At 29.4% G+C, this 24,248-nt stretch overlaps 1 protein-coding gene and 1 long non-coding RNA gene across 2 annotated transcripts; one reads left to right on the forward strand and one right to left on the reverse strand.

Annotated features, from left to right (window-relative positions):
- Positions 1 to 481: 481 nt before the first annotated feature.
- Positions 482 to 2,046, forward strand: LOC111615018. The gene is made up of 2 exons (XR_002755021.1): positions 482 to 608; positions 1,341 to 2,046. It is a non-coding gene; the product is annotated as an uncharacterized LOC111615018 (long non-coding RNA).
- A 3,356-nt stretch (positions 2,047 to 5,402) lies between these two features.
- LOC111615015 lies at positions 5,403 to 23,719 on the reverse strand. Its single transcript, XM_023356391.1, has 7 exons — positions 22,881 to 23,719; positions 20,048 to 20,192; positions 14,353 to 14,462; positions 12,552 to 12,633; positions 9,268 to 9,380; positions 6,585 to 6,711; positions 5,403 to 5,558 (listed from the first exon to the last, which is right to left on the reverse strand). Exons 1-7 carry the CDS (start codon positions 23,048 to 23,050, stop codon positions 5,496 to 5,498), a joined length of 810 nt encoding a protein of 269 aa, XP_023212159.1. The 5' UTR covers positions 23,051 to 23,719; the 3' UTR covers positions 5,403 to 5,495.
- Positions 23,720 to 24,248: the final 529 nt, after the last annotated feature.

Below are 24,248 nucleotides of genomic sequence, written 5' to 3' on the forward strand. Positions count from 1 at the left end.
AATTTATTTTAAAAATTTTCCAAACAATACAATAAATAAATGTCTTCATCTTGTCTTTTTTCACACCTCAGGAAATAAGTCTTACAGCAGAGTCAACCTTTAATTTTGTGGATTAAGATTGGACAATGCATTTTATATAAAAATATTGTTTGAAGACTGGTAAACTGAGAAAATTCCAAGAAAACTAATTCCTAGCAAATTTTGTAATTGAATCAAAACTTTAAAATTTGTAAATTTATATATAAAGTAGTAAATCTGTAAATAATAATATAATTATTAAGCTTTAAAAATTAAAGATTATTGATATTCAAGCTTCAGAAATTTTTTTCTGAGCTATGCTAAAAATAATTTTTAATTATGTGTATAAATGTCAATTATTGTTATAAGTATATTTGAGGATAAAAATTCAATATATTATTAAAGTTAAATTTTTAAGCATTTTATTTCTTAATTTACTGAATGTAATTAATTACTTTTATAGATTAGTCACTTTTTCATGTATATATTTTCTTGGTGGTATGGCATATTTGAAAATTGTCAGGGGAGCATCAGGATTTGAAATGATTCCAAATTATGAATTTTGGTTAGATTTTCCATTACTAGTTCGGGTAAGTTGTCTTATTAGTATCAGAGAAAATTGTACTTTAAGATATTTTAGAAAACTAAATAAATAATATATTATTATATATATTCTATTTCTGTAAATTTAATAACTTAATATAAACTTAATAAAATTTTTAACTCTTTCCTATGGTAAATTTTCATTGAATATAAATAATTGTCAATTTTTAACATGAAATACTGAAATGAAATGTCAGTTATAGTATTTTTTTTGGAGATCAATATCTATTAGCATTCTTATCATAATATGCATTAATTAAATTTATTTTTTAATCATGTATAAGTTTCTTCATTTTTCTATTAATCACAAATATCTGACGAGTGTATAACCGTCGTCTTCACCTGAAGACGACGGTTATACACTCGTCAAAAGTGCTTGTGTTAATACTAAAGGAACTTTATTAATGCTGAACTCAGTGAATTTGTGTCCAGAAACTATATCTGTATATGATTTAATATAATGTATAACACTCATATAATGCAGTAGACGTGATTTTTATAATGTGGAACCTATTTGCATTCCAGTATGACATCATTTTGCAATATATTCAAAGCATTTCATGTGCAAGGATGTCTCGTATAGATTTTTCTACATCTACAGAGATCCATCAATAACATATTTATTAGATAATATATATAATATCAATTCAATATTTAACATTGTTACTTTAAGTGTAATAAATTTAAAGTACTGAATTTTTATTTTTATATATTTTTAGGATGGTGTGATATTTGTCTTGAGTGGTTGTAGAGCTGAAACAACTTATGAAAGAATCTAGCAAAACATTACTTGAAAAGAAACCATGTGCCTATATACATATGTATTTTCTAGTTGGATCCAATCTCGCGTCTCAGGATGAATGATTTACATAGACTTGTACATAATGAATGAATGAAGATACTAGCATAAATGTTCCCAATATTTGAAAATTAACTATAAATCAGTTGGAATTTTTTGTGAACATTCAATGATTTTTTTTTTTTTTTAATAGTAATTTGCTATGCACGGATCAGATCTGTTTTAAGGAATATCATTGTCCAATGTGGAACCAACTTTCAGATTCAAAAAGTTTGCTTTGATGATTTTTTCAACCAAAAACAAAACAAAGTTTTGTAAGACACTTTGATAAAAAGCTCTCATTTTTATTATCAATGCTAAAATGGTAAGGTAACTTTTTACTGTGATATTGCTTATTGCTTTCATTAACTACGTTATTACTAAAAATGTATAGTCTTTGTTATTGATATTCGGATATATTTTAAAATATTTGTTTTCTGTAAATTTTTTAAAATAATTAATCTTAGCAATATCAGAAGTTCCAGTAAACACTGAATACTGTTTCCATATATCACAATAATAATTTAGGGAAGTCATTTCAAAAAATCTCAACATATCTTTTAAAGTTCTTACGAATTTTGGACACATTAAAATTTTCGTAACCTACTACCTACCTTTTATTCTTTAAGATGTCTACTCCCAACTTTGTTATCAATCATTGTTTAAATTCCATTGGACCTGATGGTATTGCTATATTTTAATATTTATTTATAGAAATATATGAATGTTTACGGAAAAGCATTGCATTTATTTTTATTTTGGTAACTCAATATTGTCTTTAAAAAAATTAAAAGATTTATGAGACAGTATTTGATGTTTCATTTCATAATTTTCTTAAGTTTTGAAAATCATTTTTAACTCTCTTATTAGATAAAGATATTTTAATACAATAATGTGCATTTGACTGTAAAATCTTAAGGAACTTGCAAAAAAAAAAAGGAAGGACAATTACAAATGATATTAGATGAATGCAAAAAGAAGTCTGGAAAATAGTTCAAACTGTTTTGGATAATCAGTCATCTGTTGATAGACTATGATCTAATTTAACAATCACTGAGCATTTAATTTGCACCCAAAATACAAATGGAGTCTCTGGATAAACAAGTTTTCACTGTATTTCATACTTTAATTTCATACATAAATTTTCATACATAAATTTATTAAATTCAGCAAGCAGGTAAAATATTATAAATTGTCAAAGAATTTTTAGCCAAAACATCTTGAAAATCGTCTGATTGTAAGGGGAAGTTTCACAAGTTCATTTTTTTTAAATCTATCTATCCACCTTTAAATAAAAATACAGTAGAGCGTTGTTTATCCGAAAATCAATTATCTGAAAGAATTCCAGTCGGCAAATTTAAATTTTCGCCAGTGCTGTGGCGCTGCAATCTTTGGCTATGTCTTGGGCTACTCAAATATTTTACGTTTTTGATACTAAATTAACTTCTGAAGTATAATTTTTTATTGTTTTTATATTTTTCAATATATTTATTTTGTTTGTANTAGAAAGCTAGATGTTAAAAATTCATTTGCATGTAAATAACTGATGATAAAAAAAATCAAATATTAAATTTTTACATTGATTGTACTTTTTTTTAATTATTATAGTGCAAATGAGTTCAACTGAATTAATCTGTAGAATTGTGTATTTTTGCCTACAGTTCTAAATGCTTGTCATATTTCTTCTAAGCTTATTCCTGAGAAAAGTTTGATTAAAACGAAAATGTAATCATTTAATTCTAAAATGAGTTAAAACTAACTCAAGAATTCCTATGTCATGTCATGGAAATTACCTTCATCTGTGGTAATCCATGTCACATGATTGCTGTCAGTGGAAAAAATTGGTTTCAAATATTATTTGGTATTGTGAAACTAAGTTCAGTAAATTAAATTAATGTATTAAATAAAACAAAAAAATATACTCTGATAAACCAGAATAGGCATCTCCAATAAGCAGTAGCATCACCTGTTACTACTGCAAATTTTGAACTACCCATTTATGCTAATTTGATAACATGCTATATGAGCAGGAGTAAATTGACAAGTCTTTTTTACTTGTGTTATTCAGGAACATTAAGTGAATCTGATTTGTAGACATATAGTCTGTTTTGCACCTACTGTATCTCCAAGGTAACTGCTACATTTGTTTCCCCTTGCAACTGTATCAAGCGTTTACAATGACTAAATGATATCTATGGGTGAAAACCTCGTGTTCCAGACCTTGGTGGTGATTCTATACAGCCGACAATCAAGCCACATTAAAATTGGCTATGATCTGAGATAACACTTGTGCATCTGTGGCCATCAATGTACACTGTGCAAAGGTCTGTAACCATGCTGGGCTTTGGCAATTATTGCCCTACTTGTAAATCCTGCTAATTGCTCATCACTGCATTGCAAAGCTGTCCTGGACCAGAAAACCGCACTGGACAGCTGAAGACAAATCCAGATTTCAGTTCAGACTATCTGATCAGACATCTGTTTCCCGCTCATGAACAGATGTGCAACTGGGAGTAAACCTTGGAAAGTAATGGATCTGTCAGGCTAGAGGGGGGGTCTAAGCAAAATGGTGGAATTGTGTTCTAGTGTGAGTTATCTATGGTTTGATAGTTAATGATCTTGTGGATCTATACTTAATTGGCCAGAAATAGAGTTAGTGAGAATGTCATGTATATTGGTAGTTTTCAAATGATGCTGAAGTAGATTAGTTTTTCCAAGCATCTTAATGAGTTATTGTTTTGAATGTATAGTCTTTCCAAAAAATTTACAGAAAATCCTAAATACTTTGAAATTCAAAAAAAAGGACAAAATAAAACTTGATAATTTGAAGATGTGATTGAATTAGCCAAAATTTATATATTTCTGTACAAATGCCATGTAACTGATGTAGATGTATTCTGTTTGTATATTTATATTATTAAAAATAGCAGTATATGTAATTTATTAAGCAAACTATAGGTATACAGCACTTGTCCCAGAATTTTCACTTCAAAATACAGCTACTTTGAAATTTGAATTAACCAGATTTCTTAGCATATAAAATCTCTCCCTGACCAGGACAAATAGTTTGAAATCTTGTTAGTTTGTAACTAACAAGATTTCAAACTATCAGAGTTTGAATTAATATGGATTTCCTGTAATTACTTTAAAAAAAGCCATGTATAGTTTGTTAACTGAATTCAATTATAATGTATGAAAAATGAAACTATGATTTTTGTGCATTAGAAAAATTCAGATTAATCAGATATATATTTCCTAAAATTATTTCCAACTTAGAATTTTTGAATCTAGTGAATAAAACTTTCATTCCAATTCAAAAAAATTTCCTATTACAAAATTCCAGCATTCCTTCTCACTGGAGAAACCTGGAAAATGAAATTGCACAGTCAAGCTAGAGATGGCATATTAAATGTGTATAATTAGTTTTTATAGAGAATTTGTTGATTATAAACAATAATCTAAAAACTTGTTTGCTTTTTATTATTATTAGAACGACAAACCACATGACATGATGACTAACCATCAAAGTTCTCTGAAACGAAATCATTACACAGCTAGAGAATAAAACTAATGAAAATTTATCTTTAATAGTTAGCAATGTTTTTTTAATTCACATATATTATAAAAATTAAGATTTAAAAAAGGTAACACTTTGCATACTAGTAAATTTTCAAAATTTTCTAAAACCTAAACTGTACAAAAGAAAAAAAAACTTTAAAACTACTTGCCATATCAGAAAATTGGTAGCTATGCCTAGGATTTCTGCTGAGTTAGATATGAAATGTAATTTTAAATATTTTCTACTCATTAACAGATAAACCACACATTTCCAGTTTTTGCTGAAATCATGAATTTCAACAAAAACAGTTTAATTTCCTATTGGAGAAAATACAATGATTAATATAAGTTTGTTATTAAACAAGAAATCCTATAAAGATAATGATTTATCAAAATACACACTTTCATATTTTATTATACAACAATTTAAATCGATAATACAAGGCAGAACAATTTAAAAATTGTTGATCATTCATTATTATACACTGTCATATGTGGTTGTTCTATTCATACAACACTGTACTGTAAATCTAGCACCATCCTAAAACAAAACATTAAAATTTTAATAAAAATGCATAAAATTCATTTTATAAAAATAATCTTTCATAACTTGATTAAGTATTTCAAAACTTATAGGCATTGCAATAACAGGAAAAGAATTATAAATTTTTTATCTTATTGCAATGATATGACATATATATATATATATAACAAGATTATATATATAAACACACACACACACAGTTTGCATTTAATCATTTTTCACCCAAATTCTAGGTTAATATTATAAGTCAAAATTAATTTCATTCAAAAACTATTGACCCATTTCCATATATTTATTTAACACTGCTTCTCCACCTTTAACTTAAAATGTATTGAAATAAAATGGTAGTCAATTGATATATGTCACTGTTTTATTCTTTGAGGAATTTCAAAACAGAAATTGATGCCTCTAAAAGAGCTAGGCTCCTTTTTGCCTGAAAAACATGTTTGAAAAATTCAATGATTTGGTTTCTTTCAGCTAAACTCAACTACCTGAAAAACAATACTAGATTATTTTGTCAAATTTTGGCAATCACCACAAATTAGAGGAGTTACTGTACTTCACTAATTCCTCTATTATGCCAAATTTTTAATATTTTGTCTATAATAAAAGTAACTTCTTCACTGAAGTTACTTTTAATAGAGAAAAGTACAGTTATATTTAAATTAGTTAATTACTCAACTAATTTGGATATTATAACTATATTTATATCCCATGATCAGTTCGAGTCTATCTCCAGACTAAGCTTTTCTTCCAGGATCCTATAAAATTTAAAATTTAGAAATAACTTTTATTTCTATCACTAGATGGCAGCATAACCATTTACCTCTAGATAATGATTTAAAAAATTTTATATCTAATCAAGCTATAACAAGATTAGTAAATTTCAGACAACTGCTGATTATTTTAACAAGCTGGTTCCATTTTAATTAAAGTTCTTATTAATTAAAGGATTTAATAAACAAACTGATTGTTCATACATACACACGCACACCTTTTTAATATCAAATTCAATCTACTTACAGTAACTAAAGCAGGAAACTCTCTCCAAAACTCTAAATTTGGTAACAGTTCTATTCCAGAAGCTCCAAGACAATATCCATTCCAGATTATACCACCAATTATGTATATTACCAGAAAAGTAAAAAGCCTATAATTAATACATACATTTATTAAATTTAATTATCATTATTTCTCATCCTAAAATAACAAAAACAGTCTTTTTTCAAATACTATAAAAATATTTGTTTAAAAACCATAATTTCAAGTAGATAATTAACAGCAGTGTATAATAACTCAGCACTAAACAATGCATTTTCAAACAGTTGCAAGTATGCCATTTGTAATGAACTAAAAACAGAATAATCATTTTTTCCTTTCATTTTCCTGAGTCATTATTATTTAAATAGATGAAATAGAAAAAATATTTGGAGATGAAATCACCCAAAATTCACTGTCTAAAATGCAAAAAGTCTGCATGAATGACACTATTGCTTCACTTTCCTATATTAATAATAAAATATAGCCATACCCAGTATCAAAATCCTGCTATCCAAAATGAGTTCTGAAGATCATGATAGCTAAATCAAATTCAAATATTATAAAAATTTCTTTGAAGCATATTTATGAAAAAATTTAAAAGTTGCTCTAGTAAAAGCGGGAAATAATCTGCTACTAAAATAATTAAAATAGATGCTGGAAACATTGAAAAATTGCTGAACTGCAAAACACAACATTGCAAATTTTCTATACAATTGTGAGAATCTGAACTGTAACTAAAATCAGTCATTATTCCGTCATATCTACGATAATTGTTGTCATCTACTACCTGAGAGCATAGATTTATATTTTCTCGACAGCAAAAGCAACACTTTTCCATGATCCCTTGACCTCCCAGCCATGCGTTAAGGATTTTAATATCATAATTAACAGCCAAAAGGAGGAGTCATCGCCAGTCCCTCTAGGATTAAAGTCAATTAAATTTTCCTGTATCAGTGCCAATCATACTCTATCAGATTTTCACGTTATCCTCAACTCTGCCTAGATGATCTTCCTTGATCCAGAACTTCCCCAATCCAGACCTGTCTGAAAGATCCAAGTCCAGACAACCTCAAGACCCTAGACATCAGTCCCCTCTCGAAATCCAAATTAAGAAGCCTCACCATCAATGCAGGTATTTGTAACAACCTGTAATTTCATGTGAATTCTCTCGTGCAAACATGTCCATGTCACTCTCATATCCAATGTTGAATTATCATGCTACCGTTAGCCTGTAGATCTAGTATGAAAAATAAATGGGTATTTGTTTTGTTAACCTAGTATCTGTCTTGCTTCCAACGCTGTCCTGATCACGCCATAATCACGGTATATGCGGCTGCTCACGTAACCTACTTTTTAAACCCAAACCAATTTCACTGCTGCAGCTTCAGTGTCGCAAGAGACAGTAGTGTCAATCCTGACGAGGCAACAAAAAAGTGCCGACCCTCCTGGTCACATGTTATGATGTTATTTAACAGTTCCTAATATGTGTTTGCTAACTAAAATAAAAATCAACAAAATATTCTTTTTATGCAGTAATATTTTATAAAATTGATACTCCTAAATCATGAAGAAAATTAGATAAAATACAAAATTTATAAATATAAGGAGGTATTAAAACACAGATGGACTAGAAAGAATTCTCTTATAATAAAGAATGGAAAAAACTTGAAATGCATCATATATAATTACATATGCCTATATAAAGTCTGTCCCAAAATTTCATGAAAAATCATTTTACCTAAACTTTTAAAATAGTGAACTTTCAGTTGATTTAATAACTGAAATAAGATCACAATATATCATACAAATTTAACAATTTAAAATGATATTTAAGCTTTTTATATAGTTATTATAATGCTTATAATAGAAATTTTGCTAAACATTGTTATCCCAAAAGTTTAGGTAAATTTTAAAAATTACATGGAAAAAATTATTTAATGGCTAATTATGCTTCCATTAATTTTAACAACAAACACATAAATTTGCATTGAACTCAAGAGTTTGTAACAACTCTAGTTTCAAGTTAAAAGTAAAATTGAGAATTCATGGTATAAGTTTTTTAACATTAGAAAACTGACTGTCTTGATAATGCTCTGAAGTCCAACATCTGTAAATAAATGCAAAATTGAAAATTCCATTGAATCCAAATGCTCCCAAACCATTAGAGCGCCATGACTCTTACAGCAAACAGTGTTCTTTTCTCAGATCATGTCAGTAATAATTCCAGCTATCAAAATCATCTATCTAAGTTCCACATTTTTCATCATTGAAGAGTCACACATTGTAAAGTAAGGTCAGAGTCACACATTGTTTACTGACTTCAACCACACTGGTGCAAACTTTCATGTATTATGTTCTTTAGAAACAACTTGAATAGTCAGTTGTTTTTCAAAAAATTCTTTATTCTAAAGCCTTACCTGATGTTAACCACTAAAGTAAAGTTCAGTTTAAAAAGTCAGTTCAATTAAATTTAACTTTGCTGGTATTTCATTGTGACATTTGTATTAAAAACTCTTGTTTCCAGCTATGGTTTATTTACATTCATAAATATATTAATGCAGTCCAGAGACAAATATCCTTTATTATTGGTTCACTCATTTTATATAAATAAAAATTTCTCTAAGAAGTTCTACATAAATAATTTCAATAAATTAAAAAAACTTACACTATTAACAAAATACTTCCAGTTGAAAGTTTAGATCCAGACTTTGGCTCAGGTGTAGGTTCAGGTGCATGACAACCACCTGCACAAGCACATTTTGTTGTTAAATTTAATGTCTAAAAATAAAAAAAAGTTAGTTATAAATCTAGTAAAATTAATCTTCTGTACATTCAAAAAAGAAAAAATTTATGATTCATCTATATTTATAGAAGTTTTTCATTCTACAAGAAATTTTTCAATAATTTTTAAAATGATTATTCTTTAGATAAAAGCTTCATCATCATATTAACAAATATTCAGTGAACAAATGAAAAGTTTAGTTACAAAAATTAGAAAAAACTTTGGCAACATGTGACAGACTTAAAATCACAAGGCAGCTTACCTGATTGAATCATTCACCACTCTCCAAAGTATAGTTTAACTATATTTTATTTATTTAAAAACAAGTATTTAAGATAACTGAATTTTCATAGTGGAAAGGTATATAAAATTAAACAATTTGTGCAAAAAAATGTTCTAGATCATCTGTGCCTACAAAGATGTAAATTTACACAGAGCTCTCAGATACTATCATTAAGTATGAAAGTGAAAAATAAGCAAGGAAAAAAAATTTTGTAAACAGTTATCTGAAAAGGCTTCTGGATATTTGGGTGCATTTAGAAGACTTTCACAAATCATTTTTTCTATCTTTTGAGATAAAAAAGACCTTTTATCTTATAGTTCTGTTAATATAGTTGTTTTTAATAAGGTTTAAAATTTATTTCAGAAGTTGTCTATGAGCTTGGTTTTTTATCTAGAATTTCAAAATATTATATTATTCTTTGATTACATAGTTTGAGAGTTGCATGTTTGTTTCTAATAACATAGTAGGACAGTAACAACCACAACTCACTCATGACATTGGAAATCAGACTTTGGTAGTGTCAAACACCTTGTTCTTGGCAGGATCACAATATTCTTATGACAAAAGAAGAGCCTTTTTTCTGTTCACACATTCAGTGTTAGGATATCCAATATGTACATAGAATGGCAGATGTCATGAGTCTGGATAAAAAAAGACTCATACAATATATCCAGGTGCAAAAGAAATGTTCCCAGCATTGCATAGCATATGATGTATTAGTACCACTAATGTGTACAGTAAATTAATTCATTTAATCAAAAGAAGGACAAGTTTAAATCATGCAGTAGTTCCAAAGCAATATGAATTTTTCCATCTCACAAAAACAAAGATAATGGAAGGGAATCATTTTAAGATTATTTAGCATAATGTACATAGAATCTCTGACAGTAAAGGATAAAACCAACATTACATATATGAATACAAAAACAGCTTTATTTTGTTAAATTATGGTGTGTTCAAAACAACCACCTTTAGTGGCAATATGCACAATCATACATTCTTAACATATGCACAATCTTACATTCCCCTCATTTATCTTTCCAGTTTGTAAACATCACAGCAGGACTGCAAGGTACAAATCATACATTGATGTCTTTAGGAAACACCATAGAAAAAAATTCCATTTGGCTCAAGTCTAGGAAACATGGTGGCCTTGAAATTGTATGCATTTTATCTATCGGATGTCTAAGCCACTGATGCACATCTATCCAGAAATGAGCAGATACCAAACATGCTACAGTTGCTCCAATGGCAAGTCAGCCAGCTACCATATTGTGTAGGATTTAAAGTAGCATTCACCAGTCAGAGTGCCATCAATGAATGACCAAGCTGCTACTCAGTCCAGATGGAAACACCAAATCTTTTAGTATAAATGTATCTGATGCTATAGTATGTGTGCATCATGGAGCATACTGGGTCAGTGGTGCATATTATGGTAGTAATATACTCCATTACAGGGGAAAAAGTGTCTTCAGTCCATACAACATGCTAAATTTATGCCAGATTGAACCACATCATGTGCCAATTGCAAGTAGCAGTTGAATTACTGCATGTCATGGCAACATAAAATTAACTTAATATATTTGAGATTGCTGCAGTTCATATTCTCTCACTGTTTCATATATTCATGTATGTGGATATGCATGGAAGTATGCCAAACTTTGATATTGTTAATACAAGGGTAAGTTTGACAGTGATTCCTGGTACTAACCTGTAGCAGAGGTTAGTATTAAGCAGCACATGTTCAGAATTGTTATATGAATAGCTCTTTGGATCAGCTGGAAAGCATTCATGGAATGCATGTACTGCTTGTGTATTTTGTCTCATTTCCTTTATAAAATACACTCATGAATACTATTGTGAAGTGACTAAGGGATTGTCACAGGCTCTACTAATTCACTGACTGCATGATATTTGCTCTCTTATAAAAAGGAGCATCAACATCATGTCATGATTTGTCAAGATTGAATTTTTAATTTGCATCTTATTCTTATGTTTGGAAAATTTAAGTATTGCCTTGGAAATACTGTGTGAGTTATACATGTCTTTTTTGAATGAATTAAATTTACTGTGAACATAACAGTGGAACTAACACAACATATGTATATATTTATGCAATGCTGGAAGGATCTCTTGTGCTTGGATAAAATGTTAAAGTGAACATTGTATATTAATAGCAAAAAGCCTTAAAATGCCAATGCTGTTAACATTTTTAATGTAGGGTATAGTGAAGTTTGATAGATAGTTAAAGTTGAAGTCTTGTGTTTGATCTTAAATTTTCTATTTAGAAATTATATTGAAGAAAAATACTTCTAAATACTTTCAGGAAGTTATATTATGAGAATGGTTCAACTAAGTCATCACCTCCAAATACCAACTTCCATCTTTTTGACAACAATGTTATGCCTGCAGAGTAGAAGTCTTTTGGCTGGTGTTGGCACACAGTTCTGCACATGGAGGTGATCAATGGACTTGGTTGAGATTTTCTGAATAACCCAGCTTGCAGATTTGATCTGTCACTGTAATTAATCATCACCTATTTGCCCTTTGAAGGAGACTGAGCCACTGCATGCTGCATTCTTACACCAGCCAAGAACTATTAGCCTATAACTGCTAAAAATGATAGAAGTGTCAGCATGTGGAGGAGAGTACATAGGAAGAAAAAACCAAAACTGGGATATATCATCATTATGATAAATAAAAAAAAGGGAAATAAATTCTCTCTTTACTGTCTCTTCTCTTCAAGAAGCTTAAGAAGTAAAAATGTAAAAAAATATCTCTGTTGTGGCTGTAAAAAACTATTGCGAAGCCAAATCATAAAGTAAAATATTCTATTTATTCCTACAGAAAACTAGAAACAAAAATATGAAGCAATACCACTTACATATTCATTTCCATTCTTTAGTACCTCCTCTACTTTTGCTTTTTCTGCTGTTTTATCACAATGCAGAAAAACTGTTAAAGATCTGTTTTAAAATATATCTTATTTTAAAACTTTAAAAACAAGTCCACATATATACTGTAAATTACTGTAAAATGTCAAAAACAAATTGGCAGTCTTACAATACAATTTTAAAATATTTTCAAAATTTAGATGCAAACTCATTTAGCTTTCAAAATTTATTTTCCAATTATTATATTAATAATAGTGGAACTAGTATAATTTGAACTTTTTATGAAGTTACTTAAATATAAATACAATGGAACCTTGCTTAATGAGCATAATTCGTTCCAGAATTACTCTTAATGTGAAACATTCATATGGAAAATAACTGTTTTTGCTTAACAAGTTATTGTAAAATACGATAATGCATTTCATGCCGGAAAAAAATACTCAAATATTTTGTGTGTAATGTTTATTCAAAGACAATTATACAATATACATTATTAAGGAGCGTGAAGCATTGTAATCTTTTTTCTTCTAGCATGGAATGAACTAACTGGAATGTGAATTCAATTTGCAGAAAAAAAATCAGATTATATGTCTGATAAACAGGCCAAACAACATGTCAAATTCTTGGGCTATGTAAAGGCTACAATTAAATATTAGAATTAATTAATTTGCCTAGAGATAGGCAGTTATGCTTCCATCTTGTATTAAATTTAATAATTATAAAATAATTAAATTTTTAATTTATACATTTGTAAAATTAATTTGGAATTGGTCATTAAATTTAGTACGAGATGCCGTGTTTATTATATAATGGGCTATGATTGTCAATGTTTATATGTAATATGTATGAACACGTTTGGAAAAATGTGTGATCATGAGCAACACTAAANATACATTTGTAAAATTAATTTGGAATTGGTCATTAAATTTAGTACGAGATGCCGTGTTTATTATATAATGGGCTATGATTGTCAATGTTTATATGTAATATGTATGAACACGTTTGGAAAAATGTGTGATCATGAGCAACACTAAACACAGACTAATGGAGCATGCACACAATCCAGAATTTCTCTCCTTGTCACTCGTTAGAGAATCAAATTTTTACAATATGTTTTGCTCATTATGCAAAATACTTGTTATGCGAGGTGCTCGTTAAGCAAGGTTCCAGTGTATAATCTTAGATCTTAAAACCAATATTTTAAGAAACATTATCTTTGTTTTGAAAACAGATTGCACAAAGACGACCCCAGCTTCTTAGTAGAAGCTAATGCCAGAGTGCTTCATCACAGATAAGATAGCCAGTAATGTTAAATTTAAACATGTCAAAAAACTAAGGTGTATTTTAATGTTTCGTAAAAACAGTTGTTTTTGTTTAATAGTATATTTTAATTAGTTTATACACAGTACAATCTGCTTACTATAATCATCTTGGGATTTTCCTATACCGATGATGATTGGCTGGTAATGACTATTAATGTAGCCTTATCAGTTTTATCAAATTACATACAAAGTAATTTGTCTAGAGAGAGGCAGTTAGGCTGCCATCTCCTGATAACTTTAATAAGCACATGATGGCAGCCTAACCATGTACCACTAGACAAATTACTTATTTAATTATTAAATTAGCCTTATAATTTGGTAGATCATCTACTTTTATAAGCTTAACTTGACTTGGGACATGAATTCTGATAACATTAGATGGCTGATTACAAATATCCATGGTTATAATGAGCAGATTCTATAAATATATATGTGTACATATGTATGATTATAAAATATTTAAATTTACTTTTCCTTTTCTTTGTAGGAAAGGTCTAAAGAGGTAAAAGTTGGTTTAACATTAGAAGATATAACTTCTTCTTGATATTTTTCATCATTTGATAGATGAAATATGCATGCCTGTAAAAAAAAAATTAATTAAAAATAATTAGTTTCTTAAAATTATTTTTTGTCAAAATATTTTAAATTAAACAGGAATGAATTACTAAATTTAAAAGAAAACCAATTCAACATCAAATACAATTATATACAGAAAAAGTAAATTTTTTTCTAATCTTCACTATAGTCTTTTTAGGAATAAAATTAAAAAATTATTTCAAAACCTGTTTTTTTTTCAAACTAAAGTATTAAAAAGACCAGTACTAAATTTTTTTTAAAACTTAAAAAATATTTTCAATATTTAATTTGTCAATAAACTTAAACTTATTACATCAGTATGAAGGACTAATATCTACTACAGAAATATGGCAATATCATTCAGTGAAATAAAAAAGAAAACTCAAACTGCTTGTTAAATCAAATTAACAGTGGCCTTATTTCTAACCACTATACACAGGTTATCCAAAACTTAACTTTGGATTATCTAGACCAGGGTTTCCCAAACTTTTTTCCATGGCCTGGTTATTCTTATACTTCTCATTTGTGACACACTAAAAAACTTATCGCCTATACTGAATTATAGGTAGAATATAACAAATTTGAATGTCCATACAGTTTTCATATATTATAATAAAGAAGCATTTACTTGTACACAAATATAAACAAAAACTAAAACAAAATATTTTATTAATGAAAAGTGTGATGCTGTTTCTTGTTAACTGGAAAATTCAGGTTTGGAGAAAAAGATAACTTTATTCTTAGATCTGGTTCAACTTCCAATCAGTTTTTATATTTATTTAAGAAAAGTAATGTTAAAAATACTGCTTCACACTTATAGGCCTTGACAAAGTATTAGAAATTTTATTGCTTTTCTTGTAAAACTAGGTATTCCTGACAATAAGACAATACCACTGATGGATTTTTGGTTGTTAAAGATGTCCAAGTGCTATATCACACAACAGTTCAATTACAGACTCAATATTTGAATCTGGCATTTCTGTCTCAGATTCTACATTCACTGTAAAAAGGGTTCCTTATCCATGCTTTGTTGCTGTTGATTGGAGAAAATATTCCTTCAGACTTGTCTTCAGTCCTAGTAGATGCTCCTTGATAGTAGCTAAAATCTCATCAGACATGGAACTCAGAATTACAAAAAGAGTAACATGTTAGCTTTGTAAAAGTTTTGTAATTTCCTTCCACATGATGCAACCATAAATTGAGTTTTTCCATTGTAGCTTTCACTCTCTTGCACTTTAAATAGTTACATTGCTACCTTGTAATGTTAGATTTCAATTATTAAAAAAAAAAGTCAGAAAGGTAGGCTATCTTGATTAACAAATTGACATGAAAACTGTCTTTGAATTCAAATATTACATCCCTAACCATTGGGCAATATTGTTTTAAGAAATTAAAAAACTTCTTCCTTCATTTCAATAAGTCTTAAAACATTTCCTCTTGATAACAAATCACACTTCACAACATAAAAGATGTTCATGTTCACTCCCCATTTATTTGCACAATGTAGAGAATATTCTTGAATTCAATGGATAAGATTATAAATTTTACAAACTTTACACTCTTGCATAGTTCTGGTTAAAAGCAATAGCATTTTTTTTATGGCAAATGCTTCTCTGTGAATGCAACAATGCAGCCATACATAGTCTGGTGCTACAGCTTTGATCCTCAGAAAGAGTCCAGTATGAATGCCTGCCATTGCACATGCTCCATCACTACTCAGTCCCACATTTTTCTTCCATTCAGTGCCATTTTTATTGATGTAATTATCTGTTAAATTAAACATCTTTTCAGCTGTTGTTCATGTAGTGAGATTTACAGGAGAAATTCTTCGTCAGATTTGTATTTTCAAAATCATATCTCACAAAACAAATCAGATAGTACAGACCTATCAAACAATGCCATTCATCAACTTACAAAAGAAAGAAAACTACATTAAGTGATCTATGACCGTTTCTTCAACGTTATCTGACATCCCCACGATTCTACACTTTTCTGTGTTATTTGATAGTGCCAGCATATTTACTTGATTCTGTTTTTTTAATCACATATTTGAGATGCTAATATTTTTATTGCTGGAGCAATTAATTTCTTGGCAATTGTGTGAAGATAACCAGTTTCAACAATTAATTTTGATTTTTATTAAGAAGCCATTACAAGATTCAGATTAAGTGCCCCAAGAAAAATTTGAAGAGAGTCTTTTTGCTAGCTATTAATTCCCTCTTTATTTATAAAGAAATCTATTGGCTTACTACTATATTCTGGATGTTTCAATTTCAAGTGCCATTTCAACTTTGAAGGTTTCATGGACTTGTTTGAAAGTGCCACATAACAAATAACGGTTTGTCATCAGCACCCTTAACAAAACAAAATTGTATATAATCTTCAGAATCTGCTGGATTCAGGAATCCTTTTTTGTAAGAGTAGTGGACTACTCATTATGCAGCCGTCTGTTAGTGCCACTCTCAGAACTTGTGCCTGGTTGCATGTCAGTTGTGTAGCAGTGCTAATCAACGAGTTTGTAACTGGCACATTGTTTGTTCATTGTTTAATTTTATGATTGATAAGTGGGTAATAAAACAATCAGCAAACTCAACAGAAAATATGCTCTCCCTTGACACTTAACTCAAACTGAACAAGGGAAATCAATGTGAGCATATAAAACAAGTCAGTAGACAGAGTGTATCCTTTGTCTCAATTAATTGAATTATATATTTCAATAGTTCTGATTCGATGTTATTTACTTGTAAATTCTTCAAGTCAAGCTTGGAGTTGTCCATTTGTATCATCTGGTCCTCAGACCAAGAATAGTCTATCTTGGTGTGCTGGGCGAGAGCCCTCATTCATGGATCATTTCCCTATGAGGGTGACCTTTTGTTTTTAGCCCTCTTTGACCCAGGTTAAAACAGGTGATTAGCTTAGCTCTGTTTCCTATTCTACATACTCATTCTGCTTTGTGAAAAAAAATGAAATACTTAGGTTTTCAAAACTTTTTAAGTGACCTGGCATTTTTCTTTCATGGTCTGGTGCTGGGTCACAACCCACCATTTGGGAAACATGGATCTAGATTGAAGTTCTTCAGTAGTTAAAGAATGCAATTCATCACAAAGTTGACATTGCACAGAAGTGGCAACTGGAAACTCCATGACAATGTGCCTACTCACACATCACAACCCAGTTCAGCAGTTTCTATTTAGCATTCCACACATTTAACAGCCATCTATTCCCCTAATTTAAGCCCACGACTTTTTTCTTTTCCATAAAATCAAACTCCAGTCAAACTGAAAAACACTTCAGGATATTCAGATCTGAAAGGAGCAAACAGCTGCCTAGCCATAAGACTTAAAAAATATGCTTCCAGAAGGGGTAAGTGTTGGGCTAAACATTAATTTGAAAGGAGACTTCTTTGAAGGATTTTAGGTTAGAAATTTATTATTTTAGAATGAATTTATTACATGAAAACTTACAAGATACTTTTGATCTTAATTGTCTTTGGGTAAAAAACAAAAAAAGTATTAAATGTTACCAAGATCTGAAAATCACATTAAACTGATTGTCAGCTATGCCAATGATATACTTATTACCTGGAGCTCTGATAATGATTTATGAAAACTGAATTGTTATTAACCAAATTAAAGTTATTACATTGTTTTCTTATCTGATCTATTTTGAATCAGATAAGACTAGACAGGTAGTTCTTTGCTTAACTACATGGACATATATTTAAAAAAAGTCACTAGAATAATATACTAAAACAAAAATCTATGAGGGTCATCCCAGAAGTACCCAACCTGACATAGATGGCGGTACTTGTTTGAAAAAAAACGACTGTGTTCGAAAGTATCAACTTTATAAAGCTTAAGTTTGAAGACGTTACGTTGTATAGTATATTTTTGGCAGCCATAAATAGTGAACAATCTCAGTGAATTTGTAAACATGGAAAAAATTTGTCATCGTTATGTGATACAATACTTTCATATCAAAACTTTCAGTCCAACCAATATTAAAGCTGAGCTAGATTCTACTCTGGGGGAGTCTGCTCCCTCATTTACAACAAAATATTGGGTGGCAGAGTTTAAACGAGGCCATACGAGCTGCCAAGACGATCATCATAGTAGTCGACCAAGTGAAGTGACCATGCCAGAAATGGTGGAAAAATCCACAAAATGGTATTGGATGACAGTCAACTCAAAGTGCAAGAGCTAGCAGACATGGTAGGAATTTCAAAAAGTGCTGTACATCACATTTTAACTGAAAATTTGGACATGAGAAAGCTGTGTGCAAGATGGGTGCTGCGTTTGCACACAATGAGACAAAATCAGCGTCGTGAGGATGTTTCAATCGAGTCTTTGGCAATGTTTCGCAGCAACAAAGCTGCGTTGTTGCGTCGATTCATAACCATGGATGAAACATGGGTCCATCACTTCACACCTGAGACAAAAGAACAGTCAAAACAATGGACTGAAAGGGGAGAATCAGCTCCAAAGAAGGCGAAAACAGTTCCATCTGCTGGCAAGGTCATGGCGTCAGTTTTTTGGGATGCACCCAGGAAAAACAATCAACGGCAAGTATTATGTGAACTTATTGCAGTGCTTGAGTGATGAAATCAAGAAAAAATGGCCACATTTGGCAAAAAAGAAAGTGTTGTTTCATCAAGACAACGCACCAGTTCACACATCAGTTATTGTGATGGCCAAAATCAATGAGTTAAGGTTCAAATTGCTTCCTCACGCACACTATTCGCCAGATTTAGCCCCCTTGGATTATTTTCTCTTTCCAAACTTAAAAAAATGGCTTGGTGATAAAAGATTTGCCAACAATGAAGAGGTGGAGTCTGCGGTTAATGGCTATTTTGAGAAGCCCGACAGTTCTCACTATAAACGGGATCGAAGCTATTGTACATTGCTGGAAAAAGTGTATTGAGCTAAAAGGAGACTATGTTGAAAAATAAAGATATGTTTTACCGAATTTTTTGTGTCTTCTTTGTTAGGTCAGGTACTTCTGGGACTACGCTCATAACCTCTATACTCATTGGAAATCCGACAATGTTGTACAAGATAGCTGCCATCAGAATTTTAAAGAAGAAGTCTTCATATACTCTTCTCTAACAGAAGACAAACATTGAATTAAAAAAGGATTACTAATAACAAAGCAGTATCCATACTCAAGAAGAAAACTTTCTTTCTTGTATCACCATGCAAACAATGTATTATCACTAGAAAGTTCCTAGCAATCATAAGACTTTTTTTATAAATAAATCTTAACAATCCATGTTAAAACAAATTCATTGTTACACAAGTCCTGATTAGCAGACATAAATAGGATTATTAAAAAAATAGTAATAAATAAAGAGTTAGCTAGAATCTTCACTTTAGTTGAATATAGTTAGTTGAAACTGGCTAAACAGACCAAAAACAATGAAAAAGTAAGGACTTAAATATGAACCATTTGTTAAGTCAGTCATTCTTAAATAAGAAGAAAATTAAACTAAGTTTTTGTTCATTTCTCAGATCATTAACATCAAAACTTTAAAAAATAATTAATAATTTTTTAAATTTAGATATCATTAAAATAATAATTTAAATACTTACAAAATCATTTTTACAGTTCTTAAACTTATCAGAAGATGGAAACACACTTTCCAATGAAAATGGAAAACAAGGATTAAAGAAAAAATATTCTGTTGGACCTGTCTGATTATCAGTACTTGCATCTTTTATATTTATAAAACTATACCTATGTAAATAAAAAAAAATCATTAAATCTCATTCCAAATAAAAATATATGTTTTTAAAGTATGATTTTTAACAAAAACAAAAAAAAAAATTAAACTTTATCATAAAAATTTTCAAAATAAAAAAATATCTTATTAGTTATATTTGTATTCAAATCAAAATGAAAATCATATTGTAAATTAGAATTTTTTCCATACAGAAGTTTAAATATTAATCTAAATTTAATACTTCAAAATTTTGGCTTTTTATTTTTAGGATTTCAGCATTACTGCTTACCAGAAATTGAAAAATGCAGGTTTTGCAAATTGCAAAACCTGCATTTTTATATTTGTAAATTTGCAGAAACTTTACAAAATCTTTTGCTGAAAAATTTTCATTTTAGAAAAAAAAACACACACAAAACAAAGTTAATTCTAGAAAACATTTTCCATCCTGGTCTATAGTGAGTAATTGCTTATCTCAAAAATGAATGCTAGAATTTTTAGCTTCATGAAACAACTGTGTCTTGTAGACTTTAAGAGCTTACTTTCATTATTATAAGTTTGAACAGATGAACAAGCTCACAATGACACAGGAAGGTAATGAGGGAGGGAACACGTGGTTGGGTCATATAGCACCCATAAAAATTTGAGGATTCTATCTAGTCTAACCCATATCAATTGCAAAACACAGGCTGGCATTATTTCAGCCACCTGGCCATCAAAAAATATTATGGAAGATTTAATTTATAGTAGCTATCTTTCATTCATTTGTTCTGTTTGTTATGAGTCATTTTTTCTAAAGACAACACACTAGTCAAGTTAGTTTCATTCTGAAAGCTTAAAATAAAGAAAATGAATTGCACTAGAAAACAGTTACTTTTGTACTTACACAAAAACATACAAAAGTATATAATACTCAAAATAGCAAAAGTAGAAAATTCTGAGTGCTAAAAATATGTAAAATGAATATTCCAATCTCAAAAACAAAACAAACATTCATTTATTCTTTACTGGACAAATGTACTGGTGAGTAATTAATTAAAGTACCCTAATTCAACATTGCCTCAAAAGAAATGAATGCATTTTCGATTGCTAAATCTGGTATGGTGATATTTCAGAACATGCAGAAAGACTCTTCCATAAGAAATGTCTTCTGCATTTTTGTTGGATATTTTTATGAATTTGTTATATATAGTGCCTATGCTTTTGTATCTGTTCAGTTGTGATGTAGTAAGTATAGATAATTAACTTTTTTATTGTGTCCATTAATCCATTAGCATGTTTTTCTGGTCTAAGAGATCAGTGGCTGGATTTCCATTGAAGCATGTTGGCTGAGCTGGTTTCTGTTATCAGTTGTGTGAGTGTAGGCATAATTGTAATGTAGTGCTGGACCAAGTATTGCTATTGCATTTGCCACTGTAAGCCAAAAAAGTGTGTGGCAAATATTTTGAACTTTTGCCTAAACCATGAATACAGTCCTTGTTTACTCAGACATCTAAGCCATTATCATACTGAAGTATGTTAGAACTATTTTTATATTTGCTACAGAAGTGGGCATGCTTATATACTTAAGGCCAGGTGTATATAAGTCAGCTGTCCCTAACTGGAAATAGCTGCTGAACAGCAGCTGTCTATCCTGGATAACATGCACATTAATAGCATATCTGATCTAGGTTGTGTTTATATCTTTGCTTCATTTCTTTCCATAAACCTTGCTGGCATAGGTGTCCTTACCTGTGCTCCACTGGCATTATTGTATGATTACTGTATGGATCATTGAAAACCTTTACTAAGCTCTCTCACCTCACAAGGTAGTGACTAGCAACGAACAATATGACGACATTAACTTTAACTGCAGTTTACATAACTTATGCATTATTTATTAGAATATTAAATTAGTACAAAAATCTAAAGATATAGCAGGAAAAAGAACTTTATACTAAAAAGGTTTTGTATAAATAGAAACTCACAGTAAAGTTCTATTTTTCTCCCCTCCATGATATTAAATTTTTTTTTAAACAAGATATTAAAAAAGCAACTTTTAGAAAATGAAATTAGCAAGATATTAAAAAAAAGTAATGCTTTGTTATAGTGGCATGTCTGATTTCTGAAGTGCCATTTGGAGCTCTGAAAAACTTTTCTTAGTTAACTTAAAGGATTCTTTTATCCAACTTTAAATTAAAAAAGTATTCATTACAGAATGAAATTAATAATATCTATAAATTTTGCATTAATACAGTATTAGATAATCAACTATCAACAGGTAGCTCTAATCTTTAAAGCAAATTCGAAATTGAAAAAAGTTATTAGATAAGATTTATTGATTTTTATGAGCATCTTAACATGCTTTTTAGATTTTTTACATTAAAATAAATTAATAAAACTTGGTTAAATTAATAAAACAAAAAACATTTTATATCATATATAATACAAAGATAATTTTATAAGTACTGCACACATAACCAATGTTAACAAGAAAGTATAAATTTTATACATTTAATAATGAATACACTTCAATGTCTTCATATATTTTTAAAAGTTGAATTTAGTAAACTTTTAATGCATTTTTAATTAATATGTTATTACAATAATGGAATGTATTGTCTAATGTAGAAAGATATAGACTTAGTATCAACTTTATTATAAATTAATTACGAAAAATATTTTAAAAGTTCCTCGTATACAAAATTTAATACAAATGAACTTACCTCGGTGTACCATTGTTGTTAGCTGTGGATGTTAGATCAATCACACTATTATTTTTCAGAACACATTCGCAGTTGTTAATAACCTTTTCGCAATTTTCTCCATAAGCAACTTTACTTATAAAAAATATAATACACAAAGACGCCGAGATAGAAATTGTTAGTTTATACATTTCAATAAAACGTCTCGCACTACTAAATTTACCTTATTCTAAACGCAAAACATCGAAAATTTCGCACGTGACTCTTTCTCTCTCTCTTATCTCGTTATTCGATGCACAGTTTATAAACTATAACCTCAGTTACAGCTAATTTTATTCATTAATATTATTTTCGAACGAATTAAAATAATTATATATTCGCTTGTTCGTCTACACTTCTGGAGTTTTATAGAGGAATTAACAGGTAACGTAAGTGCTTCGTTCGACCATGTGATTTTGACTCACCTGTAGCTTACGTAGCGTTACCCTAAATTCCCAAAATTTTTGACAATTCTATAATTCATAAATGCATATTTTCTACAAAAAAAAAATCTTGGATATTTTGTATTTTTTCCCGTGGTATCTGCTTTTCGCATCTCGTCGTTTATGTAAATACAATACAAGTTTGTATCGTCACGTGATAATTCTCATTGACGTGTTCTAATACCTGACTTATTTTTTGTTTTCTTCCTTTATTTCAAATGTAATGTTTTGGTTTGCCCAAACTCGTAAGGATCGCTTAGTAATGCTTCTTTTTTTTTTACTGCTACGTAATCTTTACTATTTAATTTAATACAGATGTTTCCTAGTGCTTCGCTTTGTACGCAGTGTTACAGATTTGGAGTGAGCGTAATTGGCTTTCGTACAAGATTCCAAGTCGACAGATTTTCTTTATAAATGTATATTATACGTAAATTCTATGTAATAATTTTTTTTTGAGAATATTTTATTAATTCTATTACTTTCGATATAAAACAAGACCGTTATACAGTTATATAACGGTTTACTTGTTGTGAAGTATTAATATATGACATATAAAGTATCGTTTTGAACAGAGTTGCCACTCGTGATATATGAAAAAAACTTGAAAAAATATAATGTTTAGGTGCTTAATTTTTAAAAGTATAACGTAGTTGATGTTAATAAACTTTTTTTTTTAATTCTTCCCTATTATCCGACGTTAGTCTACCGTATATGTAAAGTCATATTTTAAAAAAAAAAACACCCATATTTTACGAAAATTAGGGGGAAAAAAACAACCTAGAAACCAAGAGAAGATCGAAAAACCCAGATATGGGTTTTAAAACCTGGTTTTGAATTTTAAAAAAAAGTATGAACAAATAACAATGGCTACATTTTTAATTTTTAAATAAATAATTTAAAATTCTAT

The sequence above is a fragment of the Centruroides sculpturatus genome, unplaced genomic scaffold, assembly GCF_000671375.1.
Source record: "Centruroides sculpturatus isolate CEXI.00-Female unplaced genomic scaffold, Cexi_2.0 scaffold2332, whole genome shotgun sequence".
NCBI lineage: Eukaryota > Metazoa > Arthropoda > Arachnida > Scorpiones > Buthidae > Centruroides > Centruroides sculpturatus.